General features: G+C 32.2%; 3 protein-coding genes and 1 long non-coding RNA gene across 6 annotated transcripts in view; 1 reads left to right on the top strand and 3 right to left on the bottom strand.

Moving 5' to 3' along the window:
- Positions 1-218, bottom strand: part of LOC101492997 (uncharacterized) — a 14,042-nt gene extending 13,824 nt beyond the window's left edge. Inside the window, exon 1 of one of the 2 annotated variants that reach the window (XM_004501701.4) lies at positions 25-218. In XM_004501701.4, coding sequence (XP_004501758.2) covers positions 25-203 — 179 coding nt within the window. In that variant the 5' untranslated portion in view covers positions 204-218. The remainder of the gene's footprint in view (positions 1-24) is intronic. The other variant, XM_027334553.2, reaches the window with a different exon arrangement.
- A 1,204-nt stretch (positions 219-1,422) lies between these two features.
- Positions 1,423-6,424, bottom strand: LOC101492219 (uncharacterized). Of its 2 annotated transcripts, XR_003472900.2 has the most exons (8): positions 6,284-6,424; positions 5,804-6,185; positions 5,046-5,202; positions 4,378-4,422; positions 3,709-3,874; positions 3,233-3,603; positions 2,633-3,082; positions 1,954-2,091 (listed from the first exon to the last, which is right to left on the bottom strand). XR_003472900.2 is itself a non-coding variant. In XM_004501698.4 (7 exons), exons 1-7 carry the CDS (start codon positions 6,404-6,406, stop codon positions 1,773-1,775), a joined length of 1,563 nt encoding a protein of 520 aa, XP_004501755.1. In that variant the 5' UTR covers positions 6,407-6,424; the 3' UTR covers positions 1,423-1,772. The 2 variants fall into 2 exon arrangements, 1 of the variants encoding a protein (XP_004501755.1); XM_004501698.4 differs by lacking the exon at positions 2,633-3,082 and having other exon boundaries at positions 1,423-2,091.
- Positions 5,836-6,600, top strand: LOC140920575 (uncharacterized). Its single transcript, XR_012163285.1, has 2 exons — positions 5,836-5,977; positions 6,080-6,600. It is a non-coding gene; the product is annotated as an uncharacterized lncRNA (long non-coding RNA).
- A 2,969-nt stretch (positions 6,601-9,569) lies between these two features.
- Positions 9,570-17,709, bottom strand: LOC101491683 (protein MEI2-like 1). Its single transcript, XM_004501696.4, has 15 exons — positions 17,166-17,709; positions 16,240-16,409; positions 16,002-16,053; positions 14,775-15,104; positions 14,232-14,644; positions 13,960-14,118; positions 13,638-13,754; positions 13,398-13,546; positions 13,025-13,107; positions 12,540-12,944; positions 11,461-12,091; positions 11,061-11,145; positions 10,913-10,981; positions 10,594-10,773; positions 9,570-10,257 (listed from the first exon to the last, which is right to left on the bottom strand). Exons 2-15 carry the CDS (start codon positions 16,315-16,317, stop codon positions 10,093-10,095), a joined length of 2,916 nt encoding a protein of 971 aa, XP_004501753.1. The 5' UTR covers positions 16,318-16,409; positions 17,166-17,709; the 3' UTR covers positions 9,570-10,092.
- Positions 17,710-18,057: the final 348 nt, after the last annotated feature.

Below are 18,057 nucleotides of genomic sequence, written 5' to 3' on the forward strand. Positions count from 1 at the left end.
AAGAGAAAGGGTAAAGCATTTTACCTAAAAGGAAGAAATGAGAATGGGAAGGCAGAACGAAGAGAATGTGTGCGTAGCAACTGAAGTAGCAAACAAGGAAGAGAGTTTGATGAATTTGCCCTCAATCTCCTTAAAAATAAATTAGTTATTTGCGATTCAATGCCACGTCTGCGTTGTACCCCACATAAACATTCGACACGCATGAGTCGCCTTTTTCAAATACATCCAAATTCTTTCTCTTTTCAATCTTTGTTTTCCGATTATTTGACATATCAACAAACATATTATAATTATTGAAACAGACACGTACATAATATATAAATAAATAAATATAATGTTAATTATTTTTATAATAATTATCTAATTAAATTTTATTTTTTAATTATTTAATTAAAAAATTAAATAAAATAAAATCTATAAAAATAATAAAATTTAATTACATATTATAATTAAAATACAAATATAAAATGAACTAATTTATTACGATGAATTAATTTTCATTAGAAGTATCGATACGATACGAGCATTTATTCTTGTTAGATCTCTCGTTTCGACACAAACTACATCTTTTGTGTGTGTACTTTTTTTCCGTTGATTCATTTTAATATGAATTGTAGCCTGTGTGTAACCTTTTAAATCTCTTCACACTGATTTCCCTTCACTCAATTTAAAAAAAAAAAAAATTCTTTTGAGAAATAGAATTACAACTTCTCACTTTCAAAAAAAATAAAATTTCAAAAAAATAATAATTAGTACTTAATTATAAAGAAGTGGTAGTTTGGTCTTTAAATTTTTTTTTTTGTGGTAGTATAAAAAAAAGCATTGTTTTGAGAATGATTATGTATTTTAAATCAATTAATGATAGTTATTTAAAGAATATATATATATATAATTATTAATAATATAATAAGATTTATTTTATTATATTATTTTTATTTGATATGACAATAATTTATTACATTATATTTAAATGTGTCACATCAACTTAAAAGATAAAAAAGATAAAAGATGAGTATAATTTTAAAATTTGACAAAATTAGAAGATTAAGATTGTTAATTAAAAAAACAAAGAGAACAAAATTCAAAAACCGTTCAAATTTAAGATAAAATTTGCAATTAAGATAAATAATTTTAATATTTAATTTTTAAAGTTGATGTTAACATTCAATGTGTGTTTTTATTATTATTTGATTGTGCAACATCATTAGTTAATTGTTCATATTTCTAATCAGTGCAACTTTTTATAATTATTGCAACATCATTATAAATAAAAAGTGTAATTTCATGAGACATAAAAATTACTCATATTTTACTGTTAACAATTTATAATGTAGTATTTATTATATTTTTTAATACATATTATATATTATAATATGTATTACCCTAGAAATATTATAATTTTGTAAAAGTACTTTTAGTATCTAACATGCAAAATTGAAAATTATTATTTGCAAGTCTCTGACGTGGGTTCTGACTTAATAAAATCACACCATGTCTAATAAACTATCGTCACGAGTCCTTAAAAAAAGACACATGAGATGGAGATAGTAGTAAAATACAACTTCGCCAACATATGATGAGTAGGCATTTCGGAACCAAAATTTTCCTAATTTTTCTCCTCCAAATAAAATTTTACCCTTCACTAGATCGCCACTTGCAACGCGCAAAATTCTACAGGTCTAAGCAAAACCAACAATCCTTCCTAAACAAATTCAAGTACAATAACAATTCATCACCAGCAAAAGGTTTCACAGTCATTGGCAAAATATGTTCTAGTAAACCTTGTGCAACCCAATGTTGAGATCAGATGAAATGGATATGAGAAGAGGAATAGACTGAAGCCACATGGCTTTGAATACTCGTTTCTGGTGAGCTCTTATAGATTGGGAAGGCTTGTTGGCATTATATCTTATATCAAAAATGTGAATCACAGGATCCGCTGAACCAGATGTTATATAAAGTCCATCAGGAGACCAAGCCTGATTTATCAGAGCTGATTGGGAGTCGCTGCTTTCTTGTTTCCACCCAAAAGCATGAAGTTCTGTCCGCCTCAATCTAATATCAAATAATCGAAGCTGCTTCTCATGTGTCCTGATAGAAAGAAAAGTAGCAAGTATACTATAAATTTTCAAGCAGCTAAATAATACCAAGGAATAGCAATAGAAGAAAAAAAAACATGATATTGTTATGTTCCTATCTTAAAGGCATACTATGTCCTGAATTCAATATAGACGATATCAACCAATATTATTGTCAAGTAGATTACGACTTTAAATATTATTCCAACCAAGAATATGGATAACAAAAGGGAATTTTCAGCTCTAAACCAAAATAGTTGAACAAACTCTCCTCCTTATACTGAAGGGGGTGGATTGTAATGGTCCGGCCCCTCTGACCAGCACTGTTATTCACGGACTTCTCGCTCCTCCTTTCCTCAGTTAGAAATTAGCAAGTTTTTACCTTCCGTAAGAATTGAACCAGGTACCTAGAAGATAATTATCACCGTTCTGCAGCTCAATTGATAGTAGGAATAAATGAACGGTGGTCTAATTTCTAATTGGGGAACGGGAGAGCGAGAAGTCCATGAGTAACATTGTCAGTCAGAGGAGCTGGGCTGTTACAAAAAATGCACCTTTTTACTGAATTATGGGCCAATCATCTCATCTGTTTTATCCATGTTCACACAGCAGAAGAAAGGCTCAAGTGTCATCGGCACACCACAGACAACAATAACTTCCTTCACCATAATGCTGTTTAACTTTCTTCACCATAATGCTGTTGCATGCATGTTAATATTACCATGTCCATACCCTTCATAAAGGTTCGATTTTTTCCATTTAAAAGACACACGAGATGATAGAATGGTGGTTGTGCACTACATCAAGTACTGTGGGAGTGTAAAGTTGAAGTAACCAAACTAAAATTCTCTTTCTTCCAATTTCCGAAAAGTTACCAGGTAACTTAAGCAATGAGAATAAATATTTTGCACTTCAGCACACAACGAGTAATAATGCAAGAAATTTCACGCAGGTTCAAATTTCTGGACCAATCACTGTTTTTAAGTGAACATACTTTATTTTCCCTAAAACAAAAAAAAATTGAGACAGATAAAAACTTCAAATTTGAAGCACGTTTAAATTTCTGTATTTCTACTATGGCAAAGCTTGTAGAAACCAAAACAAAGAAAATCAAGACAGATAAAAGCTTTATTCTCAAAGCAACCATAACTTACCCTGTTTGAACCATAAACAAGTTGAAGTCACACGGATTGGGAAGGACACTCATGCATTTACTATCAATCTGATGACTGAAATCTGCTCTTCCCACACTGACATCAAACCCAAATATTCTCCTGTCTGCACCTGCAGATAACACGATCGGCTTCTGCTGCATACCAGCTACACCCATGACAGCAGAAGAATGAAGATTCCTGTGCAATGCTTTTGGCTTCCACTTGTTCTCACCATCCAGCTCATTCCAAAGTATAACAGCATGGTCACTTCCACCCGTTACAAAACATGTTTCTTCCCAAGGCATAAAAACAATGCCATTGATAATTCCCTTAACATGGGGCTTGTCTTCTAAGAACTTCACACGTTCTCCCTGTCAATTACATATAAAGTTTGCATATATCATTAGTAGTGTAAATAAAAGAGGCTCAAATCCAAGGTTTTAATTTTATGCCAAGTTATGTGTTAAAAGCCATACCACTTGAAATTTATTCAGATTAGTAACTGATATCTGTGAGTCTCCACCATCAGCACTATATACTGAAAAGAGCCTGTTTCCTTCCGGATGCCAAGCTATATCTTCTGGCCATCTCCTCTGTTTTTGGGATGCACAATCAGTAGAGTTAAGCAGAGAGGCTCCTGATCTACAAAATAATACAGCCAGGAGAAAGAAAATTTGAATTAGATTAGATCAGATTACACTGGTGGGTCAACCTTACAATATTTGTAAGTTCATTTATAATGCTTTACACTCCTAAAGAACATGAATGCTGAGGAAGAAACCACCAGTAGTAGAGGAAAGAACCATAATATAGTCAAATTACAATTAAATGAGAATTAAGAAATTATGAGATAACAAAGGACAAAGAAACGTGAAGAAAATAATGGAAGTCATAAAATTTTCCACACCAAAATCTCACATTCAGGGAGGGGTAAATTGATAGAGATAATAGACTGTCAGCAGAAGTGGAAGGAGCAACCATAGGTAGTACAAACATATTTGTGCTTGTGAAAAAGCCTCATCAGTATTAGAAAGACTCTCCTTTCCAAATTTTATATTTAGCATGCCTATTTATACCAACATTTTCACCAAAAATAAAAATAAAAGCTCTCCAAAGTGCCACCAGAAAGATAAATTAGGGCATACCCCTTAGCTTGGACTTGCCACAAGTTGACCACTCCATCCAAAGCACTGCAAGAATTCCCAAAAAGAAGCAATAATCAGACTTAAAGATTAGGTCTATCTTGTATTACCACTAACATATCTTGCATAAGAGACAATAATGACAAGTTATCACTCAAGCCACTAAAGGACAAGTTATCTTACACTCCTAGCTATAACTTTCTTACATCCCTCTAGTTCAGGCAATTATATTTTTAGAAAATGGTTAACAATAAAAGAAGCAGAAAGAAACCTATTCAAGAGATATATTGAGACACCAGAAGACCTGCTGTTACGGTCATGTGGATATTCTATCTTCAAATATAAACTTAAAGGTAAAAACTTAAATTTCAGAACTTAGATTTGAACCTCTCATTCTACCTTGATAGGCAAACTTTTTATGTTTTATCATTCCCTAAAATTATATGCCTAGTTATTGATCCATCATATTGCAAATTGCAATTTAATTTCAATTGCTTCCGGTTGATAACATTTGACCCCATACCTTCTGTAGAAAAATGCTGGGAGATGAAAAGAGATATGCAAAAGGAGAGTTTACAAAGGGACATATAAACTTTAAATCATTATTAATGATTAAACTTTCAACAAATCACTGAAAGGAAAGTTTTTTAGAAGCGAAATGATCCTATCACCTGGTCACAAAACGCTGATCATCCACAGGACACAAAGCAATGCTCCGCAATTTCCTCTTGTGCTGACTTGAGATGTGGTTGCTTGTTTGGCAGTGTATTAAGTTCAGTGTGGTACTCTTACGTATTAAAGGAGTCAACTCCTTGTGTTCTTTCTGTTCTGGAAAAAGCAAACAAAAATCTTATAAAGCTTAGTTACAATCAAAAGCAACCTTGAGATGAAAGACGGCAGCATTAAGCCAATAACAGACAAAATCCACAGAGAAGCACATAACCCTAGATACAGTCAATATACCAACTAAACATACAGAGAACCAGGTTAGATAAGCCTGTCCAGAAGCTCTTACGAAAAATAAACATTACTAAACAACAATTGTTCATATAAGTTGAAATTAACTTCTAGCCTTCTACATCTCAATTTTTCATGGCTTTCCCATTGAATTTCTCTGTAAACAAGTATTAAAGCTTATAAGTTATGTAACACTGACAGTTCAAATTGAAAGCATGTCAAGTGTCTAACATAAGTTGACAACTGACACCAATACAACACCGACACATGTTACATTAATAATTTCCATTTTTAAAAATAATTATTACAAGCGGTGCCAGTGTCATAACTGTGTAGCTTATACAAACATGTTTACGAGGCAAAAACTACAGTTATTTTTATTGAGAAGGCCACACAAGCTAAAGTGAACCCAAACATGACCTAATATACAAATGAACAAAAAAACAAAGAAACAATAAAAGTTATGTCTTACCAAATTTTCTTTTTGTCCCTTTGTCCTTAACTTCAAGATTTTGTTTGTCTCTACGAGACTTATCAGAGTTTCCTCCATTAACGGAAGGAATATGAACCGAGGGAGTGGATATTTCAGAAGCAGAAGCTTTGGGATTGGACTTGGACAAGTGCGAAGTTTTCGGAGTAACAGCAGGTATAACAAGTTGAGGTTTATTAGATTGATGATTATTGTTTTTGGAAAAACGTTCATTATTCCTATCAATTGGACTAATTGATCTACGCTCTGTTTTCACAGCTACAATTCCATCATCTGCATCTGATTTAGTTGTATGATTAGTTTGACCTCGAAGACGCGCCAATTTCAATTCTGAATCTCGTAACCTCTTTTCTGCTTCATCAAGCTGCGCATATAGATATTTATTTCCCAAACTTATCAGAATAATAATAATAATTAATATTTGAAGGGTTTAGGTTTGGGGAATGAAGAAAATGAAATGACCTGAGATTTGTAATAGGAGAGACGGTTACGGAGATTACGGACTTCACGTGTACGGTGTTCGATCAAAGCGACCAATGCTTCTTCTTGTTCTTCTCTGCTCGTGCATTCGTTATCTTCCTCCATTTTTTATTATTATTCTTCTTCTTCTTCTTTATTGATTATCACTGGTATGGTATGTGTTCTTTCTTTCTTCTAAAACCTTGTTTTTTGTCTTAACAGCACGTAGGAGCGGCGGGATTGGCCTTCGTCAATTTTATTTTCATTGCTTGTATATATTCTGCAAGAAACTCAAAGGTTGTATATATCATTTTTCTTTCTATCTGCTTTATTATTTTTATTTAATTTGCTAATCATTTCAATTCAATATTATTGAAATTTTTATTATTTATACTGTATCGTTGACAATGAAAAGTTTGAAATAATAAGTTTAATTATAACTTTAGTTCGTTATTTTTATTGATTTATAAAATTGGTCGTTTTATTTTAAAATATTATTATTTTTATATTTAATTTAATTTTTTAATTAAAAAATAATTTTAGATAATATAACATATAATTCAATATAGAATAATTAATATATATAAAATCTTAATAAAATAATTTATAAATTTTAATTTAAAAAAAATGTAATTTAATTAATAAGTATCAATAATTATTTTTTAAAATAGTTCTATATTATTAAATCGTATGTCATATTATTTGAAATATTTTAAACCGACATTTTATAATTTGAAAAGTTGATAAATGATCAAAATTATTGATTTTTAAAATATAATATCAATTATGTGAATTGATAAAAGAATAAATAATAAATACTCATAATATTTTATGTTTTTTTTTAAATTACTTTATTTTAAATTAATATATACCTTATTTTTTCTTTGTGTCAATCATCATGTTTGGATTAAAGATTTTGCTAGCTCCTACAACCTTCTTTTTCTGGTTATTTGTTGGATTATTTGAAAACTATGAATGGGAAAAATAATTCAGACTTTTTGACAGTACATAAAGATTTTGAATCTGATTCACTCTCTCGTTCATACTACGAACAATATTTTCTCCAATGTGTCTATTCATCGTAATCTGCTACTTGTTTATTGGTGTCCTCCTACTGATAATTATGTCAAGTTGAATATTAATTGAAGTTCCTTTGGTAATCTAGATATGGTGGTTTAATTAGAAACATTTATAGTGAATTGTTGCATGATTTTGTTGGTAGGTAGTTATGGTATTACTAGTAATTTTAATGTTGAGCTTCATGCTATTTCTTATGTAATGCTTTTGGCTTGGAATATGGGTTATTGGGATATCATTTGTGAATCTATTTCAGACGATTCATACTCTTATTGAAGACGTGGTTTTATCAACTCATTTTTATGCTCCTATCATTAATTATATTGTTGGATTCAAATACCTCTTTTAGAAGTTGTCTTTTTCTCATACCATCCGAGAAAGCAGATTAGTTAGCTAAGTTAGGACGTACCTAAGAATGAAGGTTTCACTATTTTTCATGTTTGTCCCGCTGTTGTTTCTACCTCCATCTTCACTGATATCACATATAGGGTATGTCTTTAAGATGTTTTTTCATCTATCTTTTTCCATTGTCATTTGATAAAAACAGATTTATATATACATTAATTATGTGAATTTTAAATTATTAATTTAAAATAATTTAAATAGATATTTATAATTTGAATTGTAATAAAAAATCTTAAAATTTAATATTAAATCATAAGTTAGAATTGCATTTAAATTAAAAAAAGAAACATATATTTAATAATTAGTTCAATATATGATTGTTGATTCATATCATATCTCTTGTTATGCCGACATGCCTTAATAAATTACGAATATGTTTTTTTTCCAGAAAAATTAGTTATATTGGCCTAAATACGTGTTACTGTGCGCAGCCCTGATTCCTTTTGGGTTTAGCCCATGATAGATATCATATGTAAATGTTTAATAAACGTTTTCTTCTTCTATCTCTAATAATATTTGAAGTAGTCAATTCAGATTTTTTTTTTCTTTTTATTAAGATATACATTTGAATTGATCGAAGTTAAAAATATTAATTGAAAACTATTTAAGAAAATAATAAGTGGAAGAAGAAGTCACATTTTAATAAAAGCACTACTGAAGATAATATCTTCTGTAAACCCAAAGCTACCTGCAATATTTTTAAATTTTTGTTTAAATTTGCATATATTTTTTTTGTGTGTTAAAAGAGAAGATAAATATTCTCATAATTAATTCATATAATTTTAAATTTTGAACTCGAAACATAACTCCAACTTATTTTTCTATTGGCTTAATTTCAGTTTTAGTCATTCTATTTTAGCTGAATCATAAAAGTAGTTCCTCATTTTTTATCCTAACCAGAATTTTAGTCCAAAATTTGATAAAGTTTCATTTTTTTGGGTTTATTTAGTCACACAATGTCTCAAGATCTCGTGGTGCAACAATTATACTTGAAATCTATGATTATAAATAGTGTATTTGACTTTAAAAAAAATGAAACTTCATCAAATTTTGTATCAAAATTTTGTTTTGTTTCGAACCAAAACTGATGAGATATAAAATAGAAGGACTACTTTTGCGATTCAATTAAAATAGGAAGACAAAAATTGCAATTAAACCTTTTTTATTAATGTATAATTGTAAATATAACTGAAAATTAATAATACGTGACATCATGGTGAGAAATGATTAGATATTTCTATAAAAATAGAGAAAAAAAAGAATAAAAAGAAGAAAAGAAAGATATTTCTATGAAAATTATCACATTTTCAATTCATAATTATTAAACTCATTAATATGTGTTAAGACTTTGAACTCGGGAAAGGATGAGTCACTGTCACGTTATTAAGGCCCATTTCGTTGCGTCTCATTGCAGTAATGTGTCAGCAGTGGTGTGAGCATTAAATGCCAGAGTTATGTTATGTTGATGAAGAAAAAAATCGCACAAAAAGTTTTCATCCAAGCATTGATTTTACTTAGAAAAATTTGTAAACAATCAAAAATCAAAATCATGAATGTACCTGCTTGTTAAATTAACAATTCCTGACATGAACCAGTGTATATACAGTGGTATGATTATGGTAAGTAAGCTATGGAAGAAACTCACTACCCCTAAAAAAAATTCAATTTCAAAATAAAATAAAAAATTAAAAATACATGTATTTAATTTAAAATTTAAATCAAATACATGCACTTTTTAAATCCATTTTATTTATATTTTATTATGGGTAGAATAAGTAATAACACTCAAAATAACAATGTATGAATATGTTACCCATCTAAATGAACGTTCCAATTAAATAACTTCCATCAACAATCCCAATATATAGACAAAAATCCTATTAGGTCACCAATGCCGAGGAATATAAGGAAACAAAATTACATATGAACACATCAGAGACAACAATAATGAAAACGAAAGAGCAAAGCACCCTTGAAACACACAATCATGTGCACTATCTCAAGGGAACTGCAAATTCTGCATTCAAAACTTGCCAAAATTTTAAGCTTCAGTTAAGCCAGTTTCTCTAAACTTGTAAGACTGTAGCAGGATTCCACGCAAAATTTTAGGTAAACAAAGAAAAATACTAGAATCATTGACTTCATTCTGGTTATGTACCTCAACCTTCAAAAACTTTTTCAAGGCTCCTCTATAAGGCAAAAATTGTGAGCCCCATTTCCTACCAGCTGCTCCAACTCTTCTCTCTCTCACACACTCAAAGAAAATGTAAATATACAGCGACGGAGTTGATATGGCACGCAGCATTGAACCGTTAGTTCTCGAGGCTAAATTAGTCAGTGTCTCTTGAAGAACACGTTGAAGAATCTATTCCACTAGCAAACTCTTCCGCACTTGCCAAAGTTGAAGAATTCCCTTGACTGCGGTTCTCCTCATTGCCACTGTTACGAGATTTTCCCAGCCTTACTCTAATATTGGCACCCAAGGGGAAAGGCTCCTGTACAGAAAAAATAGGTCACAACCACAGTAACTGTTAGCATTTTATTGTGCTAACAAAAACAATCTCAAGCTAGGACCATATTGCTCTAGTTGTTATGAGCAAATCATTTCTGGAAGCATGCATACAAGAAACTCTTTCTCGCCATACTTAATGCATGAAAAAAAGTAGGCATCTAATGTGTTGATATAAATATCACCCCAAAAAAAGTTCTTAGTAAATGACAAGGACTGTAAAGTAACTAGCACTGTACTGGCATCAACCCAACTATTAATATGCACATCATTTAATCCAGAAATATGAATCATATTACAGATAAAGAACAAGGTGATTTACCGGATCACCAGCATTTGGACCATCTGTATGGAAAAGAATAGGGCGGCAACGTTTATCTTCGTTCATCAGGCTTGAATTCTGGAAATGAGCAATAAGAGCAGATTTTCCTTGAATTCGGGCATATGCAAGTACAGCTACCTTTTCACTGTTAAACTTCTCCCATTTTTTCCCATTAAAAGCCTGCATAACATTTCTTCTCTATTAGTTTTATCAACACATGCAGAACAAAAAAAAAGAAACAGATGAACTTAAATTCATATTGCATGGATAGATAAATAAATAAATAAAATTCATAATTACATAAGAGTTCTCAAATAACCTGGTGAAATGGAATTATTTGACCAGGATCAGTCATATTGATGAATGCATAGCCAACATTACATTTGTTCTGCAACAATTGTACAACTGACTTAGAAAACATTTTTGATTGCTTATCAAGAGTCAACCAACGCCAAACAACTACTTACCTTGAAATCAATTGGCAAATACAGAAAATCATAAGTTCCCCGACATTGTTCGTCTATGGCTGTAAGAAGCATCTTTGAAGTATACCTGCAAAGATATTTATACAAATATCAAATAGAAATTAATAGATCAGTGCCAAAGAATCTGCACACTTTACTCTCAGTAAAATCCGTTCTGGTAAAAAAAGAATCAATCAATATAAATAGTACATGTAAAATATGCACAGGCAAGTAAAAAGTAAAGGTGTGTCCTCATAAGTGTTACCAAGCAAAAGAGCAAGATAACAAGTTTAACTAATGCATCAAAATGAAAAGGGCAAGAGCCAGATAAGCAATTTTGTAAAATGAAGATGAAAAAGATAACAGGGCAAGCAGAAAAAATGTACAAGTTAGGGAGAAATACTTGTTGGGAATATTTTTTATCATAAGTGTTGTTCGGCTGTCATCCCCGCGCAATATGCGGCCTAGGTCGAGTTCATATTGTTTTTTATCAGCACTGTTAATGTTTGCTTCACTTCTACGGTGATAGAGATTTCTCATTCGTTCGTTGGTAGAATCAAATTTTGACATTGAAGTCATGGGAAGTCTCCCAGGGAAGACATGTGACAACTGCTTAGGAGAACCCTGCCCAACACTGGATGTCAATTCGTTACCATTCCCACCAACATGAGAAAACATGTTGCAAGAAAGATCCGGAGGATGCAACTGCCAGCTACCATGGAAACCTGCATTGCCTAGAGAACCCAATCTAAAACCAGAAGCATCAGGAGACTCTCCCAAGTAAGAATGTTGTCTTTCCCAGAGTGATCCTGTAACAACAGGTGCTGATCCAACATGGTGGTCTATGTGTGATGCTCTCAGCACATGAGCCGGTGACCTGGGAAAGCTGGGCATCTGCGGAAGACATGGAGCACAAGCACCATTAGCAAAAGATGGTGTTTTCTGCCAAACCACGGCATTTGATGGAGATTGCTGACGCAAGTTTGAGCTGTTCCACATATGATAGAGCTGATGGTTGGGAAGGCTTCCATTTCCTGACGGGCGAAATTCCAAAATAAAACAAATTTCATAAACCGACATTCAAGTATAGAATTACAAATCACATCAACATATCACTTCAGCCTATAACTGCACAGCTTCTACTACTTACGAGTAGAAAGACTGACTCCAAGAGAACCAATACAAAGATTGAAATTGGAATGAGTAATCTCTGATATTTAGACGTGCAAGTCTAAGTTTATTTAAATCAATAATAAGCCTTTTAAATTGAATTACAAAACTCTGTCATTAACTGTAACAGTCAAGCCCATTATTGCAAGGTTTTGAATTCTTAGGATGCCGTTTGAAGTAGAACAATAGGTTTAACCTTTGCAATAAATTCATCCATTCCTGTCAGAATTTTCTATAGACAAGAAACCATTCTCAAGCTGTTGCAAACAAAATATGATTATCAATGAAGCTGTTTTAGCACATTAAACTTACCTCCTGCATTAAATTCTGATAAGTTCCCAGTGGAGCTCATTCCCTGAATGTGCCTGCTGTCAGATGCTTCTGTGGATCCAGTTCCAATATTGGCGGCCATTTTAATGGTGTTTGACAAATTGTAAGGACTACCATTAGCTAAACCATCACGATACTCGGGTAAAGAATGAGGGTGGAATCTTGGAATGGAAGCAAATTTCATTGCATCAGCAATGTTACTAGACTCACAAACACCAGATACTTTTCCAGCATATGCCCCTCTCGCAGTCTTGGAAATGTTAGAATTCACGTGAGAAAATGTGTTATCAATGAAAGCATTCAAAGGCAGCTGTGATGCAGATTGAAATCTTTGATTGTATCCATTTTCCAATCGACCACCAGATGCAATAACTCCAGAAGACACTCCTGTAAATTATGTCTGGTGAGACCAAAACATCCTAGCTTCCTAAGGAAAAAAGATAAGTAAAAAGAAGACAAAATCATACCCTTCTGTCTTAAGAATAAGATGTCATTGAGATTATGACCAAGATCGGCTTCATCTTGTCCCTTTTGAGACGGCTGCATCATACTACAAAAGCAGGGTTTCCGTGATTTTTATGATCAGTGACATTTTAATAGAACCAAAAAGTAATTTTTTTTTTCCATCAAGATTATTGATAACAACTTTACCCTGTTAACCACAACCACTAAAAGCGAGAATACTATCTAACATGACAAGAATAAATATGCAGACTCTAAAGAAACTCTTCATCTACAGCTAAGATAAGCAAGCTTAAAAAGTAGAGAAGTGCTTCAAAAGGTTACTGAATGAAAAAGAAAATGTAAATTCAGAAATTAATAAAAAGGGGTAGTAGCCACCTTGTTGCAATCCTAGGATGGCCAGGTTCAAGCTTGATGTGCTTCCCAGCAATGCAGATTCCATTCAATGCACGGAGAGAAGCTTCCGCACTTCGAGCATCATAAAATTCAATATATTTGATATGATTCATTTCTGGATATTCATAGATCTGCAATAACAGACATAACATTTAAGGAGCTGGCTTCGTCTTTTGATATATAATCAACAAAAATGGACGAAAACCAAAATCAATAATTTACTTCTTTGATTTCTCCATAAAACCCAAAAATATGTTTTAGCTCATCATTCAAAACAGATGGATCAAGAGCAGATATCATCAGTGTGCCATGGCCAATATCCTTCTCTGAAACATTGCCCTAACATGTCATTAAGTTGAGATATATCAATAAGTGCAACATGAAAAATAGGAACCCAGAGCAATTGAACAAGGAAAGCACATGGCAGTAGTACTAGAAGATGCTAAGAAGAACAACAAAAACAGTCTTGAACCAAATTAATAATTATAATAATGGAAAAGGAATTATGCATACACGAGAAGTTACTAACAAAGTAAGATGATACCTTTGGAATTGAATAGTGTATATCGAGTTTCCTAGATCTCAATGACCTATTTTGAAGGGCTTTCATTGCATTTTGTGCTGCCCTTAGGTCATAATAAGAAACCATAACAAACCCACGATGCTTGCAGGCAGTATAAATGGTTCGTATATCTCCATATTGCTGCAAAAACAAACAAAATACCACTTATATGTGACTATAACTGGTATGCAGCACTTAATTTAAATTCTGATATAGCATCTACCATTGTAAAAGAATAAAGAGTTGAGGTTCACCTCAAAGAGAGCCTTTAGCTCTGAGTCTTCTACATTGCTGATAATGTTTCTGACAAAAAGTGTTCTAGAAGATTGTTCACCAAAAGGACTTTTGCCTTTAGAACCCCCAAAGTAACCAGGATCTCCATCCAAACCATTGATTCTTTTTCCTGAAACTAGAAGTTCATCTCCTTCCAACTCCATGCCTCCACCACTGCTAAACAAATCAAAATCTTCAAAATCATCACTTGTTCTTGCATGAGTACTGTTTCCTAAATCATCAGTGACGCCAGAAAACAGATCATCTTCATCAGGAAGGAGATCCCCTATAGTGTCAGCCTCAATTTCTTCAAGCGATTTGTATGGTTCTTCCTCATGAAGAGAACCAGCAGTAATGTTCTGATCAGACAGAACACCGTTTCCCAATAATCTCACTGCACCAAGATATGCAAAAAAACATGTATCATATTAACACAACAGATACTTGCATCTAAAGTATAAGAAAAATTAAAAGGTATGATACATGTGTCCAACTATCTTAGAAAGCATAAAACAAATTCTTACACTTTTGGCTAAATAAGTCAGACAGTGAGCTTGAGAATAGACTACTTTCACGTGAACCCGCATTGGTGACAATCTTGTTCCCAATTAAACCATACGAGCTAGATGCTGGCTGCCTATGCACATCAGACCATGATCTTGGATGAAAATTTGGGGATTCCTTTGAATCCTTCAGCAAATCTACAATGCCAGCTTCCCCACCAAAATGTAGGTTTTCTGGAATTTCCCTAGATAGACCGGTCTGTGACATTGGCAAGCCTGTTTTTGCATTTCTTTCGAGAGTTGATGAAGCATTCAAAATGCTTCCATGTGAAGCTGCCATTTCACTCTTTCCTGAAATTTTGAACATGGAACATTCTTTATCCAGAAATTAATTACACGTTCATTAAACGAATTGGTTATTCATGGAACAGGTTAAATACACACAGATATTACACTATTACTACACCCAATCTCAGCATGATAAAAACAGTAAAATCGTTATAACATCTAAAAAAAAACAGAGTATATAAGCTTCAATCCAGCAGAGCAAAGCTTCTAAATTCATAAAACCACCGTTAATTACCCCAGCTTTACAACAATAAGAAAGTTGCAAGATATGGTGTTGAATTATACATGCACTAATTTATTAAAGCGTGCAGCAAATAGGTTTTAACCACAAATGTATGAACTTCAGATGAAGTCAATTACCCATATTAAAAGTAATAGCAACATTGACGAGCAACAGTCACTACTCAAGGGGTAAAATAAATCTGTGTATTGTTTTCAGCAGCAGAAGGCGACATAGGTATGATCTAGACAAACTAAAATGACATCTATTAACACTACTCCCCACTAAATGAAATAAATGATGCTAGTTAGCCACATCCATAATTATTTATATTAAATGGAATAAAACTATATGATATTGGACAAAGAAAGTAAGAGAATTATGAATTCAAACGTTCAAAAATGGAAAGCACAATTGTTTTTCAATTAAGACTAGAGAAATGTCAGATAAGGTACACACAAAAATATGGAAAATAATAAATTAACACATCCAAAATCAAATTGATAGCAACTTGCCATTTTCTATACTGAAATATGAAACAGTGATCAAGGTCTGAATCTTAACTTTATGTTAGTTGATATATTTGGGGCATTAATGTTACAATTGGTAGTACACAGGCAAACCGTAAACCTGCACTACATATATGTATTTTGAACAAATAATGAATTGATTGACCTCACCTTGTGGATAATCATCATGGATGGATTTTGGGTTCCGTAGTCCAACATTCCTCTGCACGTGAAAAGTTCAAGACATGTTGAGAGAAAGGCAAAAGCATTGAGGTTACAGAGTACAGCAGGAGATTGAGAAGTCAGTTAACATTTTTGTAAAAGCAATGCGAAATCATAGACTGTAGATGTGATAAAATGATACAATTTGATGAAACCATAATGAAACATTTAGGATAATAATAATTACCTCAGAAGCATAGGAAACATCATCATAAAGGTGGGATGAAGCAGTAACACCCCTCTGGTTCGTTACTTCAAAAGGCATCCTATAGCTTGTCCAGAAAAATATAGAAAGAGAAATATTACAAAAAAGTTCCTCACTTGCTAGCTTTGTTGAGCTCTACTCCTTGTCGTCATCTGTTGAAAATTCAACATCATTTGCTTGACAAAGGTAAGAATAGATAACAATAAATATAAATATGGCATATCATATAAAAAGTGACATTGGCATAAACAAAACATGAGGTCATTTCTCACCCAAAAAGTATCATCTATATTAGACCTCTACTAACATCAACCCATGCCCCCAAAACAAAAAAGGAAAGGAGAAAAAAAATACTAAAGAAACCCTACTAGAGACCTCTCTTCATAGATTCAATTGCAAAATTCAAAGAGATTAGTTTAAAGCTAGGACAAATATAGTTGCATCTTCAACTAAACACTACCAGAATAAAAGTACAGCACAGAATGATATTATGAAAAAAGGTCGTTGTTTACCTACCAATGACCTAATAGGTTCAACCATTTGGTTACCAAAAAAAATGTAGAAAATTCAAACAAAATCATTCTTAGAAATTAGCCAAATTTCAACTCAACAACCAAAAAAAAAACCTCTAGCTGAAGCTTAAAATGCTCTGCCTCGATTCTGTCACGAAATCAGATAGAAAGAGAGTGAATTTCACAGAGAAAGTCTTAAGAATCAACAGATCAAGAGCAAAAAAACCAAAATTTCATATCTGAACATTAACAGATCAAAAATATGAAAATTAAGAGATTCTAATCTGATCATAAACACATAACAAGTAGCATCAAAATTAAAAACTAACACATAAACACACCAACCACCAGAAAAAAAGAAAAAGCATAAATATTTTGAAGCTAATAAATTCGCACCTTTATCAATTTGAACAAAACCAAGCTAGCAGAAAACTCCAAAAATCTTTCTTATCACGGTTGCACCATAAAATTCAGTAAAATCCTCTTCTAGAAACTCGAGAAGAAATATCAATTGCAAAAAAAGAACAAAAACAAAACAAAACTGAATCTTGTAAACGGTCTACAGCATAAGGAATTCAGAAACAATAGATCCTAGGTTGTTTTCTGCAACAAAAACCTCTTCCCCTCCACATTGCTATTTCATATATATTCAATCAAAAAGAAAAGGAAAACGAAAATTTATTTAGAGATTAAAGGTTGTTTATCGAAAAAGTAGAAGCAAAAAATCAGAATTAAGAAGTTGAAGAGGGATAAAATTGATTTTTCCGGCAATGGAAAGAGTAGAGGCGAATCTCCGGCGAGGTTACGCTCGCCGGTCGCTCTCTGGTTTGGTTTGAAGAGAAAATCAGACAAAAGAAAGAGAAGAACAGAGGATTTTTTTAGTTTGTTTGACGGAGAAAGAAAGAGAAAGAAAGAAAGAAAGAAAGAAAGGCGTTAGTTGGCTTTCAAATGCGATCACATTAAAATTATAAAATTATAATAATAGTAATAATAATAATAATAATAATATTATGAATATGATATGATTATTTATTAAATGAATGAAGAGAATAAATAGGCACAGAGATAGTGTGTCTGGATTGTAAACCTGTGTAATAATTAATATAATAATAATTTTTTCAAAAGCAACAATAATAATAATAATAATTTTAAACATTTTTCTGGTCAGAAAACGGTAATTATAAACATTTTTTTTCTTTCAGTTTCTTTGTATGTACAATGGCATATACGCTGAATCAAATCACATGTCACGCGTCCTTCTTTATTAAAAACTAGTCATATGTTAAGA

This window comes from Cicer arietinum, chromosome 5 (genome assembly GCF_000331145.2).
Source record: "Cicer arietinum cultivar CDC Frontier isolate Library 1 chromosome 5, Cicar.CDCFrontier_v2.0, whole genome shotgun sequence".
Classification (NCBI taxonomy): Eukaryota; Viridiplantae; Streptophyta; class Magnoliopsida; order Fabales; family Fabaceae; genus Cicer; species Cicer arietinum.

Excerpts from the sequence above, each read along its gene's own strand:
- LOC101492219 (XM_004501698.4), bottom strand. The coding sequence starts at position 6,406 with ATGGAGGAAGATAACGAATGCACGAGCAGAGAAGAACAAGAAGAAGCA. Across the intron at positions 3,875-4,377 it reads TGGCAAGTCCAAGCTAAGGG|ATCAGGAGCCTCTCTGCTTA; the intron begins GTATGCCCTAAT and ends ATTATTTTGTAG. Across the intron at positions 3,604-3,708 it reads ATCTGAATAAATTTCAAGTG|GGAGAACGTGTGAAGTTCTT; the intron begins GTATGGCTTTTA and ends TGTAATTGACAG.
- LOC101491683 (XM_004501696.4), bottom strand. The coding sequence starts at position 16,317 with ATGCCTTTTGAAGTAACGAACCAGAGGGGTGTTACTGCTTCATCCCAC. Across the intron at positions 14,645-14,774 it reads TGACTTATTTAGCCAAAAGT|TGAGATTATTGGGAAACGGT; the intron begins GTAAGAATTTGT and ends ATCTTGGTGCAG. Across the intron at positions 13,108-13,397 it reads CATCCTAGGATTGCAACAAG|TATGATGCAGCCGTCTCAAA; the intron begins GTGGCTACTACC and ends CTGCTTTTGTAG.